The 26,938-nt window shown below is 44.9% G+C and overlaps 1 protein-coding gene across 1 annotated transcript in view; it reads right to left on the reverse strand.

Moving 5' to 3' along the window:
• Positions 1-12,274, reverse strand: part of SMOC1 (SPARC related modular calcium binding 1) — a 124,728-nt gene extending 112,454 nt beyond the window's left edge. Inside the window, exon 1 of the mRNA XM_042862577.1 lies at positions 12,170-12,274. Within this exon, the coding sequence (XP_042718511.1) occupies positions 12,170-12,274 (105 nt within the window). The remainder of the gene's footprint in view (positions 1-12,169) is intronic.
• Between the last annotated feature and the right edge of the window lie 14,664 nt (positions 12,275-26,938).

Consider the following 26,938-nt stretch of genomic DNA (forward strand, 5'->3'; position numbering starts at 1 on the left):
ATTTTAGATAAGAATGGTTCTAACCATCTGAACACTGGCATGAGATTTAACAAGATTCTGTCTTCTTACTTGATCCTAATTGCTTGCCTTAGGAAATACATGGATACGCATGAACAGTAGTTTGCCATCTACTAAGAGCTGAAGCACTTGGCTTAGTTTGTTTGTGGTAATCCCTAGGCTTGCTTTCTAATAAATACTAACCAAAAAGTCAAGCCAAAGATAACGCCCTACTTTGTCCTCTTAATCTGAGGTGACTTCATCATGTCTAACATCTGCCTTCTGGCACTTCCTGAATAAGTGCTTGTATTCCCCGTGGCTTCACAGAAGTGCAAGACAAGGAAACAGAAGTCAAAGTCCTCTTTAGTTTTTGCTCTGACATGCTGCAATTTACCACTGCACTGAAGAGCTGGTTACACCTCTACAACTGAGAAATGTTTATCAAAACTGAGCAAATGGAAAGAAAGCGCACCAGGTGGAAAATATATGTGCAGTTTTACTTAGTGTGCTTGCCCCAGTGATTTCCAAGGGAAACAATAAGCGAAGCCTCACCTTTGACAGAGCAACATCTCCAGGTAGAGCTCAGCAAGAACTACCAAGTTGAGAACTGTCTTCCCACACCCCTTGCCATGTCTGAATCAAGGCACACAGTGAACATTTTTGAAACAGTTTTGGAACAGTTTGACAAGAGTACGGATGAGAAGCAAGCTAGTCAGAAGGCTTATACTGACACTAACAACGAGCAAGTTTAACTGAGAAGTAGTTATGGTTAAGTCTCCTTGCTTCAAGTCAAGATGTGGACTTTTTCTGAACTTGAAAAGCAATAATTATGAGGTAAGATTGCATAGGGCACTTGAGAACGTATGAAGTCTTGCAAGAAGACCAATTACCCTGATACAGCACCTACTTTTTTTTTTAGTATATGGAGAAAGACATGCCTTTGAAACTCACGTTCTCATTCTGTAGCAAAGAACTGCTGATAACTAACTTAGAATTTCTATTCGAGACTATCATTCATTCAACAGCAAAAGCATTTGTGGTTTTTAATTTTTCAAGCAAAATCAAATCCTTCTAAGGTGCATGGGATTTTCCTACTGAACTCTTCCCCACCTGGTCTGAGGCTCCTGAGGGAAGTCCCTGGGTTATGTGAAGCAATCGTGGAAGCTTTTTATTTTTAGTTTGTTTTTATGCCAGCACAACTTGGAGCCCTTTAGGTAAATTCTTAAAAGTTCCAGCAAACTTACGAAAAAATTAGTTTATTTCTGACACCAACTATTCAAGCTAGATCAGCATCTCAAATCTTCCAACTCAAAATGTACTTCTTACAGAACTGGGTCAATTCCAGAGATAGGAAGGGATACTAGGAAGGGATCATTCCAGAGACACTCCAGGTCAAGAGCAGCAGTTCCCACTCAGTTCCAAATTCAGCATAAAAAGCATAAATACAATCAACAGATTTTTTGATTTTTTTTTAACTTGCTGAGTTTTTCCTGAATTAAACTCTACAGATAAAACTCAGCTTGAAAGTTGAGACTAATTTTTCCTAATTGCTTTCATGCCAAAACAACAGGATAGCTTCATCTTCCTGGGATAAGAGCTAACAACTACATGGTAGCTGTACAAACTGATGTGTTACAGACCAGATGAGTTACAGGACTTCATCCTACAGTTGCCTTACATTTAGAAATCTGCAAATAGTTCACTGCAGCACAATGATGAGCAGCAGTTCCAATAATACTGCCAAAATGCTTCAGGTAGTATCTTTGTAAAGAAATGCTCACCTTCCTTCTGTTTGTTCCCATTCCATTTAGTTTGGAACTCCTTCAGCTATCTACAGTTAGCAATAAAAATCCTGAAATTGAGACAGTACTCAGTTCTCAGTGAGACAAAGACAAGAAAAGCAGCAGCAGCCAGGTTTCTACATTCACTGTTTCCTACTCCCCATCTTGTTCACCCTTAAGAGGCACACATACTATTGATACCATGCACAAAACATTTAACTTGACACTATCAGATTCCTTAAAAATAACCCAGATTTTTTGGGTGTACATAACCGATAGATTATAGGTTAATAGAAGAGTAAAGATCAAGAAAATTCCCACAATTAGGTTTCAACAACTCTCAAAGTTTTAAAAAAGGGACCGTTCAAGTCTAGCAAGATAGTTTTCCCTGACAGCATATTTGTCACCTCAGGACAACAGAAAGGACAAAACCTAGCAGCTATGGAAAATCTAAGTCTTCTAAGATGCCATAGCCAGCAAAAGCTTCAAACAGATTTGGGATGAACCAGTCTGCTTCAATGTAAAAACGTACTCACTGCAAAGAGAATGCTTAGGTCTTTGGAAGTCCCTGAAGATGAGTATCTGAAACAAATTTGGGCTAATGTACTTCCCCATGGGAATAGGGGAATAAATAACTTCACCAACTTTGCCAACCCCAGCAGTATAGGTTTATGACCACTTTGTAAATGCCTGAAAAAACTGCAGCTACTATCCCTTCCACAGTTCAAGCTTACATTATGAAGAGCAAAGTAAACGCAAGAGACAGAGCATCCTGCCTCAAAACAGCAGACCATTACTGAAGGCTGCAGAGGACAGCTTTAATTTTCAAACCCACATCCAAGAATATGATTTCCAGTCTTAAAAACATTGGCTGTATTTGTGCAATAATAAAGATGGGAAGACAGCTCACAGATAGCAGCAAGGCAGTGGGATGCTGGCAGTCTCCTTAATAAATTCTTCCAATGTTTACCCCTTAATCACAGAAAGGATGAGCCCCTTGTTAGGTAGCCCACTCATGATATTTTAAATGTTCAGATTGGCAGTGTCCACTTTGTCACCACTTCAGATTTCACTATTTCACTAACAATCAGAGGGCTGGAGCACCTCTCCTATGAGGAAAGGTTGAGGGAACTGGGTTTGTTTAGCTTGGAGAAGAGAAGGCTCTGGGGAGACCTCACTGTGGCCTTCCAGTAGTTGAAGGGAACATATAAACAGGAGGGGGAACAGCTATTTACGAGGGTGGATAGTGATGGGACAAGAGGGAATGGTTTTAAACTGAGACAAGGGATATTTAGGTTAGATATCAGGAGGAAGTTTTTCACTCAGAGGGTGCTGACACACTGGAACAGGTCGCCCAAGGAGGTTGTGGATGCCCCATTCCTGGAGGCATTCAAGGCCAGGCTGGATGTGGCTCTGGGCAGCCTGATCTAGTTGTTGGCAACCCTGCACATAGCAGGGAAGTTGAAATTAGATGATCATTGTGGTCCTTCTCAACCCATGTCATTCTATGATAATAAAGCTGCAGGATAGAATCTCTAGAATAACATTAGGCTATTAGGTACAACAGCCAGGGGCACCACACTCTTTCAGTCATAAACCCATGGACTTGTACACATGCATTTATGATATCCTATCTCACAGCAACAGCTTTCAGAAGTTAAAGCACTAGCAGGACGGTTTTCTGCATATGACAACTTCCAAGCACATTTCAGATGCACTGCATCTAAATGAGATGATAGCAAAACCATGGAGAAACCAACTGGCTACAGTTTATTACAGCAGCAGCAACAAATGGCAGCAATGCTGCAATACTATCTTATGCCAGATCCCCATATCTCTAGAATTGTGTAGCAAAAAAAAAAAAAAAAAAAAAGCAGCCACCAAAAAACCCCACATTGACCGTGTTCCCCTTAGATATCAGTCTTCATGGACTTTGATGTATTTTACTTTCTCTGAGACACACACACATTAAATCTGCCTTTCCTTTACAAGTTCAGAGCAGATTATCCTCTAGTACTCTAGACACAAATTTTAGAAAGCTACTTTTGCACACAGCTTATTCAATTCTGCAATACCTGCCCACTCACTCGTAAGAGCAGAGCAATAAGACAAAGGCAAAATTTCAGACAAGAGCCACCATTACCACCATTCTGGATGGTAGCTAGACTCAAATCAGAAGTAGCTACTTGGCTCAGACACCCTTTTACCTGGCCAATATCCACAAACCCCAACTCACTTAATATCCACCACGTGGAAATCACGCCTAGGGGCTTCTGGCTTTTTAGTTCTCAGTTTGTACCTCATTACACCAAGTATTTATTTAAGCCTAAGTGTAGACTACATGTAAATCAGCTTCAAAGAAATGGGAAGGGAAACGGTTTGATATACAAACTAGAGTAGGCTCTTTAATCCTTGCTACACAAGGGAGCCTGGGCTGCAAAAAAAGATTATCATCCTATCTGTCCATGACAAGAAACCGGTACACAGACAAACAAGATCTAAAGATAGTGTACATCTGAACAGCTTTTCTAATCATATGTCCCTGTTGTACATTAAAGGATATCACTACCTTTACCAGGTGTTCTCACTTGAACATGCTTTCTTGTCTACTTGATTCTTACTTCGCTTCCCGCCATGCAAGACACAACCACACCTGCAGCTTAAGGAACAGACTTAAGTCCACTCAGTTTCACAGCTGCTGTAAAACACCACATTAAGACTGCAGTGGATGGTTCTAATTTGTTGGAGTATCAAAATCTGAAGCACTAAATTTCAAACTGAAGCATCAGACAATATCACACTTCATGCTCTCTGTATAACTGAGGACAAATACTCCTTAACCCAGTATTCTGAAACTCCAGAAAAGTACAACAGCAAGCACTGCAAAATACCCCATAGCAAGCAGAAGTGCAGAGATCAGCTGTTGGACTTCCTTCATCAAAAGAAAGGCTATGGCTTCCTCTAGCAATTTAAGTGATTGATCTCAGTCACAGAGCAGGGAAGAGAACAGGGATGGATAACATTTTCCTCATTCCTTCTAGTCTGTGACCCAGCTAATGGTAACTGGGGTCTGGTAGCCAAGAGAAACTCTGAAACCAAATCTGCCCACTAAGATTTTGGAACCTCTCCTCCCTATTTGAGGGATCAGCACTTCCCTCTGGATTTGATTCCAACTATCATTAAATAGACTACTGGCCAAGAACAACCTCAGGAAAGCAAGTTCTTTCATCTGTCCTACCTCCCCATCTTCCTTATTCCTATCTGTGTTCCCCTTCCATTTCCTATGATTCTTTCACTCATCCATAAGACAGCCCTCCCTTTTAGCACGTCACACACACAAAGTTTGACGCATGCAGATTGCTTCTTTCTCCCAAGTCAATACCAAGGTGTTCCAGAAAAAAATAACCCAGTTTACAAAACAATGGCACAAGGTCTGGGTTTGTACTAAAGTCATGAACAGCGCAGTACTCTATTGCACTTATGCAGTACTGTTCTCCTGGACACTCATGGCAGAGCAAGTTATCCGTCAACTCTTACCAGTTCCTGCATGGAAAGAACAACACTTGCATAGAAGAATCCACCAACAGCACTGGTAGGTTGCTACTTGACAAAGCCCAGTCAACCTTTAATGGTATATTCCTATAATAACTAGTCTTATTTCCCCATCTCTGGCCAAAGATTATTCAACTTGAAGTCCAAGCTTGCCCTCATTTGACACCTCCTCCACTGCACAGCTATATGCTTCTCTAGATGAGAGCACCTGTCAGAAGGTTAACAAAGGCATCTGGCTCAGATGTCAATGCGATGCAAAAATGCACAAACCCGGCAGACAAGCATGTGCTCTGAAATAGGCTACAGCTGGGAGGTTACCACAGAAGAGACTGACAGTGTGGACAGCTTTAGGCTTATAGAGACTTCTACACCCCTGCCCTGGAGACAGAAGCACCACTGCCTCAGAGGAGCTGCCATGGAAAACATCAGATTGAAGCCTGTTCCTCCTAGCTGGCTTTGCCAATCTTGATATTCACACAGTCTTGGAAAGGTCACACAGACTAGAGCAAATCCTTTCACATGCTATAGCTGGTTTCCTCCATCATCTCTCCTCACTCGATAGGGATCCACTATTCAGTGTGTAAGCCTCTTGATCAGATAGCACAGGTCTCCCTAAGAGTAACTGGTGTAGGGGAGCACAACAGCCATTGTTCATCGCCTTCATTGCAGAACAGACAGCATTCATGAGTGGGCAGGCGCTCTGTGCAAGGCAATGTTTTCCTTAGACAAGCAGACAATTCTTCTCGAATGCCCAAGAATGTAGCATGCACCATCTACAATGTTAATATAGAAGACCAAGTTGTATCAGGAGCCTACTGCAATAAATAAAGCACAATCCCTGACAGGAGCCATTAGCCCAGTTTCAAGGCAGGGCCTGGTCCTGAGGGAGCTGGGTTGGCTGGTCTCAGACTGAAGAGCCGCCCAATGCCCACACGAAGCGATGCACAAAGGACTCCTTTGTACAGTGGGGTGGTTATTTCCACCACTTGGAGTGGAGGCTTTACTCTGGAGTGACTAGCTACTCCTCCCTACGGTTTCTCTCCTATAGCTACAAAGTCTCCCAGGAAAGAAGGCAGAGCAGATTATCACACAGCCACCACCAGAAGGGCCTAAGAGCCAGAGTGCCCTGCCAGCACACACAAGCCCAAAAACCATCGCATTCAGATGGCTTCACACGAAAACTGCTCAACGGTAACTGTTAGCAAGAGTCTGTCAGAAGAGGGAGACAGCTCTATACACAGCCAGCACACCTCAGTAATCTGTGTGCAGCAAACATTTCACACAGACACCACATGCTACCCAGAAAGCTCCAGCACAGAGCAAATCCCTTACAGCAGTGGCAGCCTTGTGCTGTTTGGGCAAGAACCTAACAAGTGGAAAACTTCTTACAAAGTAGCAAATTTAAAACCCTATCAATTCTGTGATAGTAGTTAAGCTTGTAATCTAACAAAAAAAAAAAAAAAAAAAAAAAAAAAAAAAGGAAGCTTCACAGTTCAAGCTGCAAGTTACACCTTTCGCTTCTCTGCTTGAGCTTTACCTGAGAGCAAAGCAGCAAGCTGTCCACCACACACATGAAGCATGCTGTGAGCTCCGCTGCACTGCACCATCCCTGGACACTGTTACCAGAGTCTTCATAGAATCCACCCATGGATCTCTGAAAGGGAAGCTCTTAGGCTGTCACACAAGTGTGACAGTCAGTGCAGCAGCTCTCAGATATGCAGGATTAGCTTTAGTTTCACCTGTACTGCCTCAGCATTCAGCCTTTAATGTCAGCTAGAAGTTTATTGTGCAACACGTAAGTACATTGTTGGATATGTCAGCCTCAGAAGAACTGAGGATTCAGCAGCCAAGTAAGAGACAAATGAGTTTTTGTTTGGGGTTTTTTCCCAACAAAGTGATGTCGCAATTAGTTTAAGATGGCAGGATAAGAACATCTAAGATATTCAAACAGCAGTATTAGTATTTCAGCACTACTGTACCACTGAAATGAAGTTTACAGTCATCTTACCAATTGCTTCAGGCCATCTAGAAATAAAAGAAGCCAAGACAACATCTGTTCTGCACTGATGGTTGCAAAGATTATCTTAGCACATGACTTGTGTTAGAAACTTGAAAACTAGCCCAAGAGGCTATCACTATAGACGTGCCACAGCTGCAGAGCTTGCTGCCACCACCAGCAGAAGTATGCAAGCAGTTTCTTTTTTGCATAAAATCTTCTGCTGGCCAGAAATCCTTCATTAGGAGCAGAAGTAATTAACATGAGTGAAATATTCTTGAAGCCAACTCAGAAGCTCAAGCAGTTTAAACACCCTAAAACTATACAGAACAAGTTGTATCCTATAACTCTTTCTTGCTTAGAACAGGACCCACTGTTCTAATAGAGATGTACTGTAATTTTTAATACTTCTCCACACAAGAATGAATCCTGATTCTCAGCACAGCTGCATAATTTATTAAAAAAGCAAGTCAGATCAGCTTCTTTGATACTTTGCAAGGGATTTGGCTGCTTAACATAAAAAGTCCAAGTATGAACAAGGAAAGGGAGCAAAATCATTATTACAGTTTTATATATAATTACAGCTTCTACTTAGGCAAGAACAACTATCACTGAGACAGAACAGAATTAACTCCAACCAAAAGCTATGAATAACAAACCTGTCCTGTTAGGCGATGCTTTTCTAGGCACTTGCCTTGAGTACTTATTCCTTCACTGAAATATTTCCTCTGTTACTCATCAGTTTAGATTGTTGCAGCACAATGATCCAATCTCAAAACAAGCACCAAAATTCAGTTACTGAAAGCCCATTCTAAGTATCGCTCTTTTACATATCCTTTACACACAACCCTTTGTCTTGTATTTTTTGTTTTACATCTTCCTCCAAATTTCTTCCTACCCTGAAGAAAACACACTATCCCTAATTTCAGTAGGGCACGCATAGGACACCTGCTTTGCAGAGCCCTACCAGCAGTGTTGCTGTAAGGACACAACCAAACAGTTTCCTCAGCACGACTTGCCAGGCTGCTTAGCCTCCAGGGGAAATGGCAGCATTGCAAGAGCCTTTGAAGCCTTTTTTTTTTTTTTTAACTAAGGTGCTCCTGTGAGGTTCTAATTAGTAACCAGATGTAGAAGGGAGTTCACACTGCTTCAGTTTAGGCTTTGGGACATGCAGGTACCTTCAGAGTTTCACTATTTACTGTCTTCCCTTTACAGCATCACCACAATGAAAGTTCCCCTTATTTCAAGCCAGCATCATTTTATCATGGAGGGATATAGAATTTCCATGCATAAAGCTAGGAAGAAATTTATAGCTACTGCTTTTCCTTCGCATTTCTTAGTTCTCTTCAATCACTTAGGAAGTACAGTTCCTCCATTTTCCACAAGTTCAAGGCTTTCCTAGCTTCTGAATACTGCAGTTACATTCTGTTTCTCCTGCAAGCACCCACCATTTTCCTATTCTAGTACTTGTTATCACTGCCGCTAATAGCTCTGCTACAAATGGAGCAAGTTTGCAATGGTCAGGAGTCAGACACAAAAAGCTGGGAGCCTACAGGAAACACAGCTCTATCTTTCTGAACTAGAAAGCCAAAGGTCACAATTCATTGTCCAGATAGGAAAAATAGAGCTTAGTGGCACGATCTATTTAATATGCTATGAGAGAGTGCTACCCAAATTCATCACACGGTAGGAGATGAAAGAGCCAGCACAGTCAAGCTCCCTATATTTCCAAGCCAAGCTGTGGGGTCAAGGAGAAGAAATGACAAATCTTGGCTTGACACACAATTTCACATCTCATGCCAACAGAGAGAAAGAAGCATGCAGGAAGGGAATGTGAATACAAAGTAAAGCCTCATTATCTTTTTTCCACAAGGCAACATTCTTCAGACACAAATACACACACATGCACAACAAGAGTAGAAGTGATCAAGCAATTGCCTAACAGAGCAGACACTTTCCTAGAGCCTATCAAGTAAGGAAGAAAATCACAATAGCCTTGGACTTCCAAGTTATTTCTAGAGCATCCAAGACATTCAACTTCCTATGGGGATTTACGTGGGACAATTACTAACTGTCAGCACAGCAGATGTACAAAAGCTAGATGTTCCCTATAGGTCACTGATGCTTTCCAAGCCTAAACTGATTCACATCCCTAGTCAGCTTTAATTTCAGAGGAAACACCAGGCTTTGAACAACATCTTCTGAGAGCCAGAGGTACCTCAGCAGGCCAGTGCCTGTATCAGCTACTGTTGTATCTTTGTCCCCCTCCAAACAGTGATCTCACTTCACCTGAAAGTTTGCTCCCGCACTGGCACAAGAAACACACATCTGCCTGTTTCTCTATGCTACCCTTAACTTTTCACCATTTTCAGCCTGCAAAAGAGGAGGCTGAGGGGAACCCTCATGATGGCCTACAGCTTCTCACAAGGGCAGCGCTGATCTCCACTCTCTGAAAGAATGACATGGAGCTGTGTCAGAGAAGAGTCAGGTAGGTACTAGAGAAAAGTTCTTTACCAGAGTTGCGGGCATGGGACAGGCTCCCCAGAGCAGTAGGCATGGCTCTAAGCTACTGGAGCTCAAGGAGCTCTTAGGCAACACTTTCAGACGTAGGGTTTGAATTCCAGGTGGTGCTGCATGGAGCCAGGAGTTGGACTCAGTGACCCTCGTGCGTCCCCTTCCAACACAGAACATTCTGTGAGCAGGTCATACTTCTTTACTTACACATTCAGTGACACTGCTGGTCACCCAGGTTAGCAGAACACTGCTGTAGTAAAGGGGAAATGCAAGGAGAAAGATCAAGAACTTGTTTCAAGTATCACTGCTGCTCATTTAAAAAGAGAAGAGTTGGATAACATGAGCAGTTCCCTTTTTTTGCATCAAATCTTTTGCTGGCCAGTACTTTCCCTGCTGTTTACCTTTAAGAGCATTTGAGTTTGCATGCACTGTAGTTTTAGTGCTACTGTGCAAAAAAAGAAAAGGCATGAACATGTAAATATCGCTTATAGCACTTGAACGCCTCCAGGATTAGATGCCAGGACTGGAACGCTGACCCCAGTTGCCAGGAAGGGTTCCTGAGGGGACTACAGTCCTAATTGCAAGTCCTTACGAGAAGTTGTGATGTAACTCTTGGTAGTCATCATAAAATTAAAACAATAATAATAATAATTCAGAACTTTCTGATGTGCACAGGAATCTATAGTAGAGCACCTTTACACTGGGTAACAGTTTCACAGGCAATGTCTAATCACAAGAAGAGATTAAGCCCAGGGATCTATCAACATGGTTGCAAATGAGCGTGCCAAATTGCATGCTCGTAAGCAGATCACTTGGCAAAACGAAAAGAGGCTTCACACACAGAGCATCCTGGAAGTCCAGAGCTTTCCACTACAAGAGCTCTGAAGTTAAAACTTAAAGGCAGCTCTTACTGCAGAACCACAGACAGTGGTGCGCACTTCAGCCAATCTCTTTCCCCTCAGTCACAAAGGAGGGAAGAGCAAAGTCAGTCCATCATTTCAAGCAACAAGTAAATCAGAAATCTTTTGTATTTGGAGCCATATTAAGGGAGCTGAAGTAGCTCCCATGCCAAAGATGACACAGCACATAGAGTACATGGAGCAATTAAACTGTCTTGTAAAGCACCATATGTAAAAGTAGCCTATATGGAAACCATTTGATAGACAGGTTCACTGCACAATCATGCACTGCCCATTGGATTTTCTATTTTGTTCTTTGTTTTAGTTGCTCCTCATTAAAGCACTCAGATATCGGCGCTGGTTTAGGGCCCTAGTCACTCTTTCCTATCACCTCAAAGCTCCTTAAACGTGGCTCTGCTCCAGCCTCAAGGTTTAGGTTTGCTATCAGGTAATAGAGATACATGCACGAGCACCCCAGTGGCTCCCCATCCTTCAAAACAAGTCCCTGAGGAATTACGGCACACACTAAATCTAATCTGCCACTTCCTAACAGCTGCTGTTACACATCTGGCCATAAAAAAGGCTATAGTTGAACACCGGGACAGCACAGCAGCCAGCACGCTTTCTGCAGTCCTGAGAAGCACTCACCCTCATGGTCAAACAGCAGCTCTAACAAACTAGAGTACTGTGCTCAAATCCCTTATTGTTATATTCTGTCTGAGTAGGGATTCCAAAGCCTTCTGATCTTGCTTAACCATGGTAAAAGTTAATTAAGTACTGCATTTCATAACACTTCAAACTGATGGGTCAAGAATGCACACACGGCCAGTGCATCCAACACGCCTGCAGAGAGATCGAGTTTTTCCACTTACCCAGAACTATGTCCTTATTGCAGCCTTGGCTGAAGAACAGCTACTGGTGTGCAGCTCTAACGGAGAGCTCTCCCGCTACCCCAGCGCGGTGCTGCGGTGGTAGTGCACTGGGAGGACCATATTTAGAAAAGATGCTGTGTTTCTCCCCCAGAGCAGTGTAATTGTACGCTAAGTGAAATTAACAGCCCCAGCAAGAGACAGACATTGTCAGATTAAAAAAAAAACAGAGCTAGACTCCTACAGGGAGCAGTCTGGGCCGAAGGCATCTAGCTTTATTGCTGGGATTCATTTAATCCCTTCTTGGGAACGTAATGAAAAAGTCCCGAAGCTACGCACTTACGGGAGCGCTAACCGCGGGACGGGCAGCATAAAGCTTAGCCCGCTCACGCCTCCCTCCCTCCCTCCCGCACCCAGCGGACAGCCGCACCGACGGCCGCAACCGCGCTGGTACCCAACCGAGCGCGGAGGCCCCCGGGGCTGCGCGCTCGACATGGGACCCGCCGCGGGGCTCCACCTGCGGCGCCGCCGGTGTCGGTGGGAGCGGGGCGGCTCACTTACCCTGGGCCCCGCGGCCCGGTGGCCGCCACCCTGGGGCAGATGCGCCAGCAGCAGCGCCAGCAGGAACGGGCGAGCCCCCGCGCCGCGCCAGGCCCGGGGCGGCATCGTCCCTCGGGGCGGGCGACGGAGATGCGGCGGCGGCGGCGCGGCGGAGCTCGGCGGCCACCGCAGGCTGCTCTCCCGGGCGGCCGCCCCTGAGCCCAGCGGCGGCGCGTCCGTGGGCGGCGGGCGGTACCCCGGGTCGGCTCTGCCCCTCCCGGCGCGGCAGGTTACCCGCCTCGGCCATGGGGATGCCCGTTATAAAGCCGCGGCGGGGCGGGGCCGGCCGGCACGGAGCGGGGCGCGCGCCCATGGCAGCGCAGCCGCCGCGGGCCGGAGCCAATGGCGGGGCGCTGGGGCTCCGCGCTCCGCCCTGCTGCCGGGCGCGAGGCGGGCGGTGCAGGTTGGCCCCGGGCGGCGCGGAGCTGGAGCCGGGGGCGGCACCTGAGGCTCAGCGCCGCAGCCGGGGCAGCCCCGCGCTGGCACCGACAGCGGAGGAGAGGCTGGTCTCTCTTCGGCTCACCGGCCGCTGCCCCCCCTGTCAGCTTAAGGCTGTCAGGGAATCACAGAATCGCAGGGACCTCTGGAGGTCACCAATCCAACCCTGCATGCTAAAGCCGGTCCCCTACAACAGGTCGCGCAGGAAAGCGCCCAGGCGAATTTCGAATATTTCCAGAGGAGGAGACCACAACCTCTCTGGGCAGCCTGATCCCGTGCTCTAAACCTTCACAGTACAATTGTTTTTACTCGTGTTCATACGAAATTTCCTGTGCTTCAGTTTGTGCCCATTACCCCTTGTCCTGTCCACCAAAAAGAACCCAGCCCCATCCTCTTGACTTCTGCCCATCTGTAAGCATTGATAAGATCCCCTCCCCCTCAGCCTTGTCTTTTCCCAGCTGAGCAGTCCCAGCTCTCAGCATTTCCTTGTAAGGGAGATGCTCCAAGCCCCTCACCATCTTTATGACCCACTGCTGGACTTTGTAAAAGTTCCCTCTCTTTCTTATACTGGGGAGCCCAGAACTGCACACAGCACTCCAGGTGCGGCCTCACCAGCTCAGAGAAGAGAACTTTTCTGCTAGGGTTCAGGGTATGACTCACCCACAGACACAGGCAATCTGCCCCTGAAGAGTCTCACTGCTTTCCCAAGCACAACAACACCAGATCACACTCACCATTGCTCCGCATTGCTTAGGACCACCTATAGGCCTTATGCAGAAGGTGATGTGATCCAGCTCTCAATTACACACCTTATACCTAGAAAACTATCCTGTGGTCAGTTCTGGTGTCTCTCAAGACACCAAGGCCCTTCAGGCTGCATGTGGGACTCAGTGTGTCCCTGCCCTCAGTGGGAAGCATGGGTGCTGCATCACATAACATCACATAGGTGCAGCCCTGGACAGGACCAGGGAAAATGGAGCTGCATCTGTGGGCAAGACCTGGGTAAAAAATAAGAGTTGCCTGAAGAGGCTGGATCCTGCCCTCAATGCAAGTCTGATGGATCAGCTGATGAGAGAAGCAGTGTTGTGGCAGTGCAACGGAATCTGGCTGTACTTGGAGACATGCGATGGAAACTGGCTGTATTTAGAGACCCTGGGCAGTGGTGGAGAACAGTGCCAACCCCCTGTCCATCTGTCAGCTGAGAGACAGATATTCCTCAGGAATCCCTGCATTTGCATCCAGTCCTTCATTTTTGAAGGACAAGCGTGGGTTTGGTTGCAGGCATTTCATGTATTAATGTACATGAGAGGCCATTGCAGTGCACATAGCAGTGGTAATAGCTTTTGGTGGGACAGTGTCCTCCTGCTCTTTTGGAAACACGAGACATGTAGTTTCTTCATACAACATATTTAGCTTTCCTTACTCAATGGCCATACCAGAGCCAATACTTACACTTGTAAAAATTCCCTAGAGTGTATCCGCTAGGTATGGGGAGGGGCTGCTACGCCCACACCAAGAACCTCGTTATACAGTAGAAGTCATATAATTCTGGCATCTTATCAGAGCAAAGCAGAGTGTTTAGCTATAGCGGTTGCTTTAATCTTTCTTTTTATTTTTTTTTTAAATATGTATTTTAAAACGTCAGTACGCAACATTTTGTCACTAGCCTAGGCAGGATAAGTCGTTTGTTACTCACACGGATCTCTGCCAGTATTCATTATTCTTGGCTTGCTCATCTCTCTGGAGCTGCAAACACAGCGCCCCACACAAGCCTACTGGTGTACCTTAGTCCTAGCCCTCACCACTCTTTGCTCTCCCGGTCCAAAACTTTGCCAACTCTGCTTCAGCATAGCCTGCGGTATCCTCTGATTTTCCATTTCAAAGTCTCTCTGATGCACACCTGAAATTCTGCCATTCCACATGACATGAGCAGAGACTTTGAGGGGAAGAGGTGGAGGAGAGCTGGGAAATCTGAGAGTCTTCATGGACAAGTTATACCACTGCACACCTGGCACCTGTGGAAAGAGGCAGAATCTAGCATAGTTTTGTTGAGGTGGGGATCCAACCACAGCATGAAGTACTGCATCATCTCAGAGTTGAGTCTTGGTTAAATTCCACTCCAAATAACAATATCTCACTTGCCTGCAACTCCTGTCTCCAATTTGTAGGGAGTTTTATTTGCATCTGATCTACTTGTGATGCCCTCATGTATTCTTTACTACTTGCACTTTAAATCTGGCTGTATTTCTTCGGTATATTTTCCACAGATACACTCATGGACACCAGGACTTCTCTGCTAAATAAATGTTCATTATCTTAATGAAAATAAATGACAGTTCTCATGATTTCTAATAGAGAGTACCAGCCATACCAGACACCTAAGTTTCAGTGCCTGCATGGCCTTGACAACAGCCATGTCAAACAGCTAGTAGGAGTTGCAGTGAAGGCCAGAAATCCCCAGTAACTGAATGCTTTGACGATTTTGTGGCCAAAGCTGTATATAACCATGAACCATGCATCAGCCTTGACAAATATTCCCATAACCAGCTGTTTCTCTATAATGACACATATTTTCTCTGTGAAGAGTAACCGCATTAGTGCAAAAACTAGAGCTGAAGGGACTCCACAGCCTGGCTACACAACCATTAAATGTCACTCAGCGGTACTGAACCCAACAGCCATCCAGGAGGACGTTCAGCCACATGTTAGAGGCACCAGCAGAGAACGTAACTTACTTTGTTCAGTGGTGAATCACATTAACTGCTGGAAATTAAGCTCTTCAGCTAACCTGGTATATGGTAGGATGTGCCTGTCATCAGTGGCATGGCAGAGATGCCATGCTGATGAGCCAAGAGGAGGCTATTGTTGAGGCACCCAGTGCCTCTTGTGCTTGGACTTCTCCCTGCCATCAACCTAAGGCTGCAGTGCCAAGCACTGTGCTGGCACAGTGCCACCTCAGTTATGGGTGTCTCACCAGCAAAGAACTTGCCTAGGGTGATTAACTGAAAACTACAAAGAGAGAGGGGCACAGAAAGAGTAGTTGTTCTTCATGTCTTCATGGCAACCAAGGGCCAGACCCAACATTCAGATGCTGCTGAGCCAGATGCAAGCCCAACTGTAATGAATTCAGCTACATGATGCTGCAGGAGGTAGCACTGAGACCGGCACCGTTGGGGCTTGTTGTGTGCAGCAGGTACAGCCTACAGCTTGCACTGCTGAAGATTTACCCCAGCATGTGCCCATATGTGTTGGTGATTAATATCTTGTTGCCATAGTGCACGCATATCTCATGCACTGCCGCAAACCCGTGGCACAAGATGTATATATTGGTGGTCTTGACAACTGTTCAGGGAGAAACGTTTGATTGCCACGACTATTTGCCTTTGCTTCTACATGTCTTGTCCTCGGATGAGATTCAGAAGATTGCTGTCCTATTTTGAGCAATACTGGCACCACAACAGAGCTGTCATGGGATCTGCCTGCCACAGCTTCCATCAAAGAATATATCCTCTCCTGCAGATACTTAGCAGAAATGATTACTCACATTTTCAATAAAGAATGCATATGAACTAACCACATTTAAGGAATCAAATTAACGCTAATGTTTCTACCCTAAGTCTACAGATGCTACAATCACTTCTACAGCAGGCCTCAATTTAGCTCCTTTTTGTCAAAAAGGAAGTAAAGAGGAATATGAGGGATTTGCCACAAGTCTGATTTGTTGTTAGTTGTAACAATGCAGAATTTAGAGCTATATTTTTGTACATTATTTCTATCAAATAGCATGAGTAATAATATTTCAAGAATTGTCCATTCTTGCCAGGGCAGGATTGCTGAGACTCACAGCAGCGAAAAATCCTTTTCTTTTACACTGAACCTCTGCAAATCTCCATAAAGGCAGCCTGGAGTAAAGACTGAAGGGCTACATTTGAGCGCACCCATAAGCCAACGTAGGTTGGAACAGAAGCCACAGGATGACAGTCTGTGCAGTCAGCCTAAAATTAGGTAGGTTATCGTTTCCCCAACTATCTCGATACAGGTTGAATATTGGGATAGTGGGAGAGAGAGAATACAACCTTTAGGTATAAGAGTCTGGAAATTTAATGAAAAAAAAAAAAATTACTGGATTTGGAAGTACTCAAGTTCCAGCACATGGCAATGTTGCAGTACCATCCCACTGTTAGCATGGCTGCTAACAGCACTACCCCTTGTAGAAGCACATTGCTTCTAACATGTCTTGGGGTGGACTTGCTGGATTATATCAACAACAAGAGTCTCAACTTCTTCTGAAAGCTAATTATCTGCATGTCTGATTGTAACAGAAACCCTGACAGTAAGCGTTCTGTTGGGCTCTTCATCCTTGAAACTCTTGGCAAAATATCTGCCAATATTACTCACTAATATATGAACAAAGAGCTTTGCTAAAAATATGACAAGATAGCAAGTATTTTTCCATGAAATTCATCTAGAGTCCACTACTTTATTCGTTATACTTTACATAGCAATTCTGTGTGGATCTTGTCTCTGGAAAGTATATCAAATTGCAAGAGTCCTGGTTGGAATTCTTTGATTTGCAAGCAAACAGCTAATAGTTTTCCTGGTCACTCCCTGTCACTGCCAAGCCTTCCCCTCTCACCAGTTCCCGTCTGTCAGCTCACACTCCCCAGCCATACCTTCACACCCTTTTGCTATTCCACCATCAGAACAGGTTGCTGACCATACACCAGTCTTATTATGCAACAAATAAATAAATAAATAAATAGGAATGCAACTAAGTGCAAGATGCAGTGAGGCTCATTTGAGCTACAGTAGTATTTTTCACGGTCCTGAAGCACATGCCTATTTTAAGGATGGAAACCCCACAGTGACCAGACTGGTATTAGTACGTAACTTGCCAAGTACTTGAAAATAGGGATGTTCTTTTTTAGCCATTTTACTCCTACTTAAGTTTTGCAAATTCTAGGATATAAAGTTGAGAATCCATGCGAGGCCAGTGCAGCAATTTTAAAACATTGATATTTATGTGGCACTGGAAAATTAAATGAATCTTCCAGTAATCTATCCCCAGATTTCTAATGTTCACTGCATACTTATTTGAATTTTGTGAAGTAAATTAATATCACTTCAGGCTCCAAAAGGAATGCCAATCAACCATATCTTTAACCTTTATAATCTTTAAAAGTACTCAGGAACTTGCCAATTTTTTTTTTTTTTAATTATTTTTTTATTTTGAGTCAGCTATGGGATTGAAGTTGGGTTGGACTCCATATGGAGTCCAGAAGTGAGGAGCTCTGTTCCAACCTCATTTATCAATCTTATCAAGGCAAGGATTCTTTCTGCTCATGCTGTCTACCTGGGTGGGATAGACAGAAAGTGGGTGGGGAAAGAAATACCTCAGCACTGAAATTTTGAGGACTGGGTACTCTGGGCTGCAACTGCCAAGGAGAGCGAGTGGTGAATCTTTCCTGTGTGAGATCTAGCTGTCCACATGGTGTGGGCTCACCATTCAAAGTGTAAAAGAAGTGGGAAGGGACCACGACAGGGCACAAGGAAGGCAGGGTCTCTTGCCTGACCTTCACTCCGTGCAATCCCCCAGTGGGGCAAACAGAAGGAAAAAGAGGAGGAAGCAGCTGAGGATCAGGCCCTGTGAGTACAGTGAGTCATGATATTAGGATGATTTTTTATTTATTTATTTATTTATTCGTCACTTGGGCACAGTTATTTGTCTCATTAAAGAGATGCTTAGACAAACAGATTCAGGTATTTTGTGTCACAGCTTTATACCTACTCATCTACCCTCCTCCATCAACAATCCTTATATCAGTAAACTCAAAATCAGAAGTGTGTCTTAGATGGCATGAAAGCATCCCAGAAACATATTCCAGCAGAGAAGCCTTGGCTTCATGTTAGACATTCTTTTTCTTCTGAACTGGGGAGCGAAGTGGGTGACAAAACAGCAGGATATAAGCCTAAGAAGCCTTGATCCTACAGTTTTTCCATCAGGGCCAAGAGTAACACTTGTTATCAGACAGGCAAAGTTTGTTTTTTCTTTCCAACCAGTTTCTTAGCACTGATTTAAGCTTCACACTGACACCAGCAAAACTGCACTTAAATCACAGCCTTGAGAACCAGCAACAAGTATCCAAAGCTGAGCAGAGTTCAAACCTCAGCCCTGAGCTGATACAGAGTCTTTTCTGTTTTAAATTGCCCACCCACTCACTATTCCCAGCTGCCGAGCCACATAACATTCAAAGACCACACACAAGGTGCAAGAGCAACAGGGGCCTGTTGAAAATTAAAGCGCAGCAGCTTAGTTGAGAGGATAGGCTTAAGCATTGCTGCCTAGAAAATGGGGACAAGAAATGAAGACAGAAGGGCAGAGGGAGACCATGGGAGATCCATACAGAAAGTGATGAGAATCTATACTAAAGCATGTTTTACTGAAATTTTCTACTCTCAGCTCACTAATAAGGGAGGGACAGAGCTTCTCACATGAGCACAGGCGAGAAGCAGCTCAGAAAAAGAGGTGATGCATTCCAGAGGCTAGAGATGATGCTAAGATTCCAGGGTTTGCTCTCAGCCTGACTGCTGGCTTGTTGAAAGGACCTGGAGCCAGTCAAGAAGCCTCTCAATGCCTCATTTCCCCCTCCTGACCTAGTGTCAAGATCTGTAAGAGCCTCATGTGTATGTTGTGCAAAGTGATTGCCCGAGATTAGCAGTACAGCTATCTCCCACGGCCCCTGACAGACAGTAAAACCGCCAAAGACCTCTTCTTACACTTCTCTTCAGTGATGCTGCTGGATGGACCTTGCTCTGAAAAGCACTCACGTGGATGCTACCTACTAGTTCCACTCGTTCCTTCTCATCACATTCTGAGAGCACGTTACTTTTGAAAATTAGCTCTGTGATCCTGCTTTGATGACATTAAGACAGAAAAGAGCCAGCATCACTGCACGTTCTGTTGTAGCACCTCCACATCTGGAGAAGAGCTGGCCCTTGGGCTGAAACCCACAGGGTCTGAGAGAAACTGGGAAAAGTCAATCATACCCCCCAAGTATCTGCTCAGATGGCAATCTTTGCCATGATTTTGCACAGAAAGAGACTGTTCACTTCCAAGAGAACATTTTTAAGTTTTGTCCCATTGCTTCTATACATAACGAACGTGTGTTTGTGTGTTTATACATCAAGATTTTGCGCTTAGTTGCTAACCAAAGCAAAATACTTCAAGGCTGAGTCAAGCTGTACTATAAATGTGGGCTATTCTGCCCATCACTAAATGAAACTGCTTCACCGCTGAGACAAGGCAATGTTGTAACAGCGCGCAGCCGCTCGGAACAAGAAACAACGAAGGTGGTTTCTAACAGAAAGTACTCAGGCTGTTTGAAAAGGCAGACTGCCAGGGCTCTACGGGTATCATCCTACTCCCAGTACTCAGCTGGGACAGCGGTTCAGGGGAGATGAAAGGAGGAAAGATGAAACATAGCACGCCGTGAACTTTCTTACTGCAATTCTGATCGCTGCTAGCAAAAGCAAGTGAGCCAAAGAGGCACTGGAAGGAAAGACTTACTTGAGTAGCCCACACCAAACACTGGGACGCTGTGGGTTGAACCCAGAGCTACACAGTGCAGTCAGCATCTGGGCCTGCCACGATCTCAACTACAGCCGCAGATAGAGAAGTGCTCACGGCATTTTCAAGCTCTTGCATTCCCAGATTTGGGCTTCAGAACACATTCCACAACAAACAGAGGAAAAGATGCTGATACCGAAGTTGCAGTAACTAATGCTTTTGCTCTTAATTTTGATACATGCTAAAAAAAAAAAAATACTTAAGCGTACAAAAAAAAATACAGGCATACATGTGTACCACTTCTTCCTCCTGACCCCTGTCAGAAACTCAGTGCAGGAAAAAAACCTTTCAGCAATCGCCTGCAACCAGCATTTTGAAATATCCTACTGTGATACATATCAACCTTTTGCTTTTGATTGATAGACTTTGCAGAGGAAACACGGCAGAACAGATGTGTGTGCATGGGTATCATCAAATGAATTTTAACGCTCTTTCTCCCCCCTCTCCCACCCACACGCTTATAAAGTTATTCTGGAAGACATGAGAATCCTAAATTATGGGGGAGGGGAGACTGGGGATTAAGGGACATCTGAAGAAAGTAGGATAAAATTGCATTGAAAGCAAAAATCCTCCCACCATAACCTACCCTTGTCCACCCCTGTGTCAACAAATATGCAACCAATTAATGTAATTGCAGAGTTATTTATGGTGCACAGGAAAGTGTAGTCAGGGACCCTGAGAAACAAGGTTGCAGGGATAGAACGCCTGGGCTTTCCCCCCACCCCCCCTTCTTTGCAGATGTTTAAGTTGACTTGTGGTATCCATGTGTCTCATAACCAAGAGCCTGTCTACTTTGCAGGTGTTGCTTGCTCCATGGGGGTGGGTAAAGTGGATGAAAGGAGACCTGGAAAAGAGTTGGGGTCTTCTGATTTCAAACTGTGACCCAAATATATGGGTTGTTTTTAGATATTCTCCGCCTTCGCAGCCTACAAAAGCCACATACTTAATCCCTTCAGATGACCCTCCGACAGCACCAACAACATTTGAACACAACAGGGAAAAAAAATTCTTAACTCCATGATTTGATTGTTCCGGGTGACAGTTTTGTTACTGTTCAGTGCCCTGCACAAGAGAGGTTTTAATTAGAGCTATTGAGTGGTTTGAATTGGCACAATTAGGGTCAGCATTAATGATTGCTGCATGTGTTCTTTTGAACAGTAAGGGCTTTTTTTTGCCCACAGACAGGAGGGGGTAGCAGCTAATGAACTAGGAGAGTGCAAATTATCTCTGCAAAGCTGGGGCAAGTGTAATGCACACTGGGGATGGAGCAGAGCAGGAGGAGAGAGCTTAGTTTGTGGAGCTGATGCAAAAACCTCCCAGCACAGCTGCTTGCTATTCAATTCCTTGGGTACCGAGGCTGCAGGGAACACTGACAGAGATGTGTTCCTTGCATTGCTAGGGAGCCAAAACACATGCAGTGTTTTCTTACTGTGTAATATAAATATAGTTATAAAAGGAGGTGGGAGAAATGCTGCAACCTGTTGAAACAAGGCTCACGCAAAACGTCACTCCCTTGAGTAGGCTTTACCTACTACCCATTCACTTCAGCAGGATTACTGGATCAGTTGAAAGGAATACAGCCACATAAGACATATATTTGTGTACAAGCACTCCTCCCATGCATGTGTAGAAACACTTCCCAAATTCTCAGACATTCCCTAGCTGCACTGAAGATGGATGCAAGAGTCATTCATGTATGACAGCTCTGCCAAAGGCTGCCCCCACAGCACCTGCAACTAGACTTAATGAGAGGACTTCCTGGGGCAGACCAGTGGCCAGCCAAGGGCTATAATTTGCCTGTGAGATAACCTGAGCCACTTGGCTCACAAGGATATACAGAAAAGCTCCTGGGCTGTAGAGGAACACACTACCATGCCACTCCAGCAGAGTCAGGAGCCTTCTTCTCCCTCAGCAGCAAGTTGGAGAAAGGGCAGGGAGGCGACAGTGACACCAGCCTTATAGGGTGAGGATTGGCCAGCTGCACAGAACCTCACTGCTCTCCACCATGAGCAGCAAGACAGCCATTCTCTGCTTAGAAGTGCAACACATCTCATTTAACTAAGGGAGGGTGGCTTTCAAATGACTGGATGAGTCCTGATGTTCCTTCCACCTGGCCTCCAGAACAGAGGCTCCTACCAGTGGCGCCCTGTAGACCTACTTGAACCTGGCAATACCACTGCAGTCAGATGCCAGCATTGGTCTCTTTTTGTCTTACCTGTGTAAGTCAGCAGGTCCTCTATAGAACATAATCTCTGTTTGCCTGCAGTAGTGATCTCTCCTGAACAAAGATGGAGATGCATTGTCAGGCACCATGAATCAGAAAAGAAGTTGCTTCTTTCTTTAATAAGCCGAGCTAGCTGGCAGAGCAGAACAGGAGTAGCACATACGTACATACTGTCAGAAGACTGGCTCCCATACATTTTTCACAAAACAATTTAAGCCAAATTTTCTGCAGCCATCCCAGAACCGGGCCACCAACAACCAACCACCCAAGTTATTGAGGCCGAGCATTTGTGCCAAGCAAGGCTGCACACCCCGCTGGTACCTGTGTTTGCAGAGCAGGCAAAGCTTTGTGCTCCACTGGCATGGAGAAGCTTGGTAAAACCCTGGGCGTGCAATCTCAGTTGGGAACTAGCCAAATACTTCACTGCTCATCTATGTGAAAGGAGACAAAGGTGCTCAAAATATGGAGGGGATAGGGCTCTTTGGTGTGGTTAAGCAGAGCAGAAGTTACTGTGTATTTCTGTTTGTAGGTGTTTCAAGGTGTTTCAGTGCCTCCCTCACTGAAATAATATGCTTCTATTTAAAAAAAGGTTTCTCAGCTTTTTTTTTTTTTAATGTGTATTATATTATTTAATTCTTTGCTTATATTCTGCAGTCCTGATAGAGCTAAAGTTTAACCTACAGCATAAAGATTAACCAGTCTTGCTTTGCAACCCATTTGCAGCCAATAACTGGATAAAGTTACAGCTCTGACAGCTGGGAGATGGCCTCACTTCATTCTTGATGGCAGAAAACTGACCTAAAGTAGACACCCTCACCTCAGGTGTGAGTTACCTACTCATTTGTCACATCTGTGGCTTTACACGTTCTTTATTACACCTTCTCTCTGGGATGCTAACACCCAAGACAGATGAAGGCTCAGCCCGTGGAGGCCCTGCCTTCTCCCTTGCAGGACACAGGTGCTCCAGCCTCCAGGACATTACGTGCTCAGCTGCATCAGACAAAGGTCTGCTGTTGCTGGCAGGAGCCAGGGTACAGAGGAAGATGCAGGAGGGTGAGAGCAAAGCTGTGGGCACTGTTGAATCAAAGCCTGCTGGGGCACAGCCCCCTCAGCATCCAGCAGCACAGCTGCAGGTGGCCTCGTCTCATCTGACAGCCTTGAGAAGATACCTCCTGGACTGACTGGAAGGAGTCAGTTCCACTGAGGCTCGGCAGAAAAGCAGAGCTGGAGAGCTAAGGGAAAGGCAGAGACACAAGGAATGTCTCACCAGGGCTCAGCCCCTTTGCAACTGACTGTTTTCACCTCCACTCCCTGAAGTCCATCTCATAAGTACTTTGACTGTTCCTACGTCCAGCACTTTGGTTTGGGCAGACATCCAGCTCTGCTTAGCAGATCCAAAATGACAACTCACACATTTTTGGAGGTGTGAAAGAAACAACCAAGCCGAACTATTCCTCCACCCTCAGGGTACTAGAGGTGATACCATAGACTTGCCAAGGAACAAGCAAGGACATCCACAAACATTTCAGGACCACCTTCTTTGTTATTAAACTGCTATGGGTTTTCACATTAGCTGGAAAGCAAAACATACAACTGCTTAGAAGTGATCCCCCACCTTAACTTTCTTTCTGCATGTCCTCAAAAAGTTGGGCCCCCAGAGACGTTTCAGTGAAGGTTTGGATTTACATAGTCAAATAAGTGTACTAATAGTCTTCTTATGGCTTACCTACAAGCAAATCACACTACAGCCTGGAGGACTGCAGATGGTAAAAGCACCACAGGCAAAGCATCCAGGCCCTGGCCTGACACTAAGCAACCCAAGGAGGCCATGGGAGATCACAGGATATGACAAATGGACATTTGAATGTGAGAGGTGATTCCCTGAGAAGCTGTGAAAAGCTTCAGCCAGCACTCATGGTGCTGCCTGAGTTTCTCAAGTGGTTAAGGGGAACATATATGAGAAACTACTGAACCATACAGATAGCTGGATAGCCTCAAGGGCATCCTGGAAAACAGGACTTCTCCAGGCCAGTGGGCCTGGTACCCATACTAGTAACAGCAGATAGGGCTGAGATAACCTAGTTAGCAGCATCAGAAACCCAAAAGTCAGGTGAACACCTGAACTGACAGACAGGCTAGGCATCCCAGCACCACTGAGTTGGTATCTATTCCAGGCCTGGCATCATTAGCAACTGCCTCATAACAGGTGGCATTCTATTCTCCTGGTTTTTTCAGTTCAGTTAATACAGATAAATTCTTGAGACAGAAGAGCACCTTCCAGCTCAGGCTCTACACCCAATAAAAGTGTCTTCCAGGAAGATGAATTACACCAAGAAATCAGAACTGCCCAGTGCAGGCATGGGTCAGGAGAAGCAGGATACCCAATGAGCCTCCCTGAAAAGCGGCGCTTAGCAGTTCTGAAAGCACTCCCAGAAGAAGCTGTAAACGCAGACTTCAAAAACACATCAAGAGAAGCAAGTTACTCAGCATTTACATAATTTGAGCTCTGGCTGAAGGTTTGATACAGTCTTAGTTTTACTGGAATTTGTCAACACATCTCTAACTTAAAGGAAGATATTTTGACTTGAAGCTCCACAGCATTTCATTAATTGTCACTCACACCACCCATAAACCAGCGATTTGAGCATTTTATAACCTCTCCCCATTGGTTTTTGCCATACCACCACATTGCTGTGCTGCAGCCAGACCAGTGCAACTTGCAAGCAGACCAGCTGAACTAGAGAGATTAATGACCCCCTGGGGACAAAGCTGCAAGACATCTCTCCTTTGCCTTAATATTGAGCAATGAATTTCCTCTCACAGCCTTTATACCATATCCCCACTTGTGCTTCCCCTCACATGTCCAGAATCTGTCTGAGACCTGGACCTTGCCTAGAGAAGCCATCAGCCCCGAGCTATTTCTTAGCAGAGACTGCTCTGTCATTTTGGAGCTCCCATCCCAGTCCCCTGCTGAAACCTCTTCTGAATGTAACTTGTCCTCCAGCCTTGCTACAAAGAAAATAACTTGCTTAGAGTCTAAGAGCACTTTGCAGAACTCCAGCGTTACAATGACACTGGCAGGGAACTGTAGGAAGTACCTGAAGGCATGGCTCAGGCAGCACACAGGTCTGCCATGAGTTAAACTTGAAAAAGTTAAGCTTGAAAAAGGCCAGCTTTTGTCTTTAAAAAGCAGCAAGAAAAATAGCAATATGAACTACATGATAGTTTAGGAATATCAATTCTGATGTACACTGCTCAGATTTTTCTAAGTAAATCCATCACTCAATCCACACTCACAACAAGCTGATATGCAAGAGTTTTTGCAGCTGGGAAGGGCTTTCCACCTGCTCCACTAATTTGCAAAGGTCACAGTACTCAGCAGCCCAGCTCCTTCACCTGCACCCCAACCCAGTTCTGCTCACTGAGGCACAACCCAGAGTCCCAACATGCACTGATTTCTCAGCAAGCCTCAGAATACTTGTACTTATTGGAGATCTTACAAGAAAGAGGGATTTGTCACTAAGGCAGTGTACTTCATATGCAATATCAGTGTAGAACTGTGTTTTAAATTTGTTCAATGAGGATTCTGTAAAACAGCGCAAGCAGCCACAAGCCAAGCACAGGCACGACTGCACAGAGCTCAGGTGCTGAGAAAGAGCAGTACTACAACAAATGCAACACCCTTTCCTTAAAACTGAAAGTATCTTAAAATTTGTCTGAGGCAACAATTAACTCTTCTGAAAAGATTTCACATTCACCTTAGCAAGAAGAGACACTAAAGAATTACCTTGAAAGAGCTAACATACACAATTCACAGGAAGAAATACCTTTCAGCATCAGCTCTCCTGAGTGTTTCTAACCCCTGAGAGGTGGGAGAGTCTGAGTAGCACTCAGTAGCACTGAGCACCACATCCGAGAAGAGATATCGGTCAAGCAGGTTGTAATGTGAAGTCTGCCTCTCCTCCCACATTAAGTGCTGTCCTTCCTTGTATATCACTCTCTTAAGTGGAAAAAAAATGCTAACCTCAACTGCTCTCTGCACTTAGATCTTGCATTTGGATGCAGAGGGCTGGAGCAGGAAACATAATTTAAGAACGCCTAGCCTCATGCTTAGTAAATTGGGCCCATTATGCAACCCCCTGTCTGTATGTATCACCTTACATATAGAGTACATACTGATGAAGAGAGATCTTTGCATGCTGAATAACATCCATATGTTACCCAGGAGATATTTCCTGTTCCTGGTGCTGCTGCGTCATTAATTTTCCTGCTTGTTTTGATGTTCATCTCTTGAGAGAAAGCATCTAGAACTATAAAAGCCCCAGCCAAGAAAGAGTCAGTAATATAAACATCATCAATATTTATGATGGACACCAGAGAAAATTATTCCACGATGCAATGCCTTGTTTCCCACCTAGCTCGGTTAGGGCTAGGATGCCTC

Source organism: Lagopus leucura, unplaced genomic scaffold, assembly GCF_019238085.1.
Source record: "Lagopus leucura isolate 7727_CA_CO unplaced genomic scaffold, USGS_WTPT01 Super-Scaffold_1, whole genome shotgun sequence".
In the NCBI taxonomy this organism is placed as follows: Eukaryota; Metazoa; Chordata; class Aves; order Galliformes; family Phasianidae; genus Lagopus; species Lagopus leucura.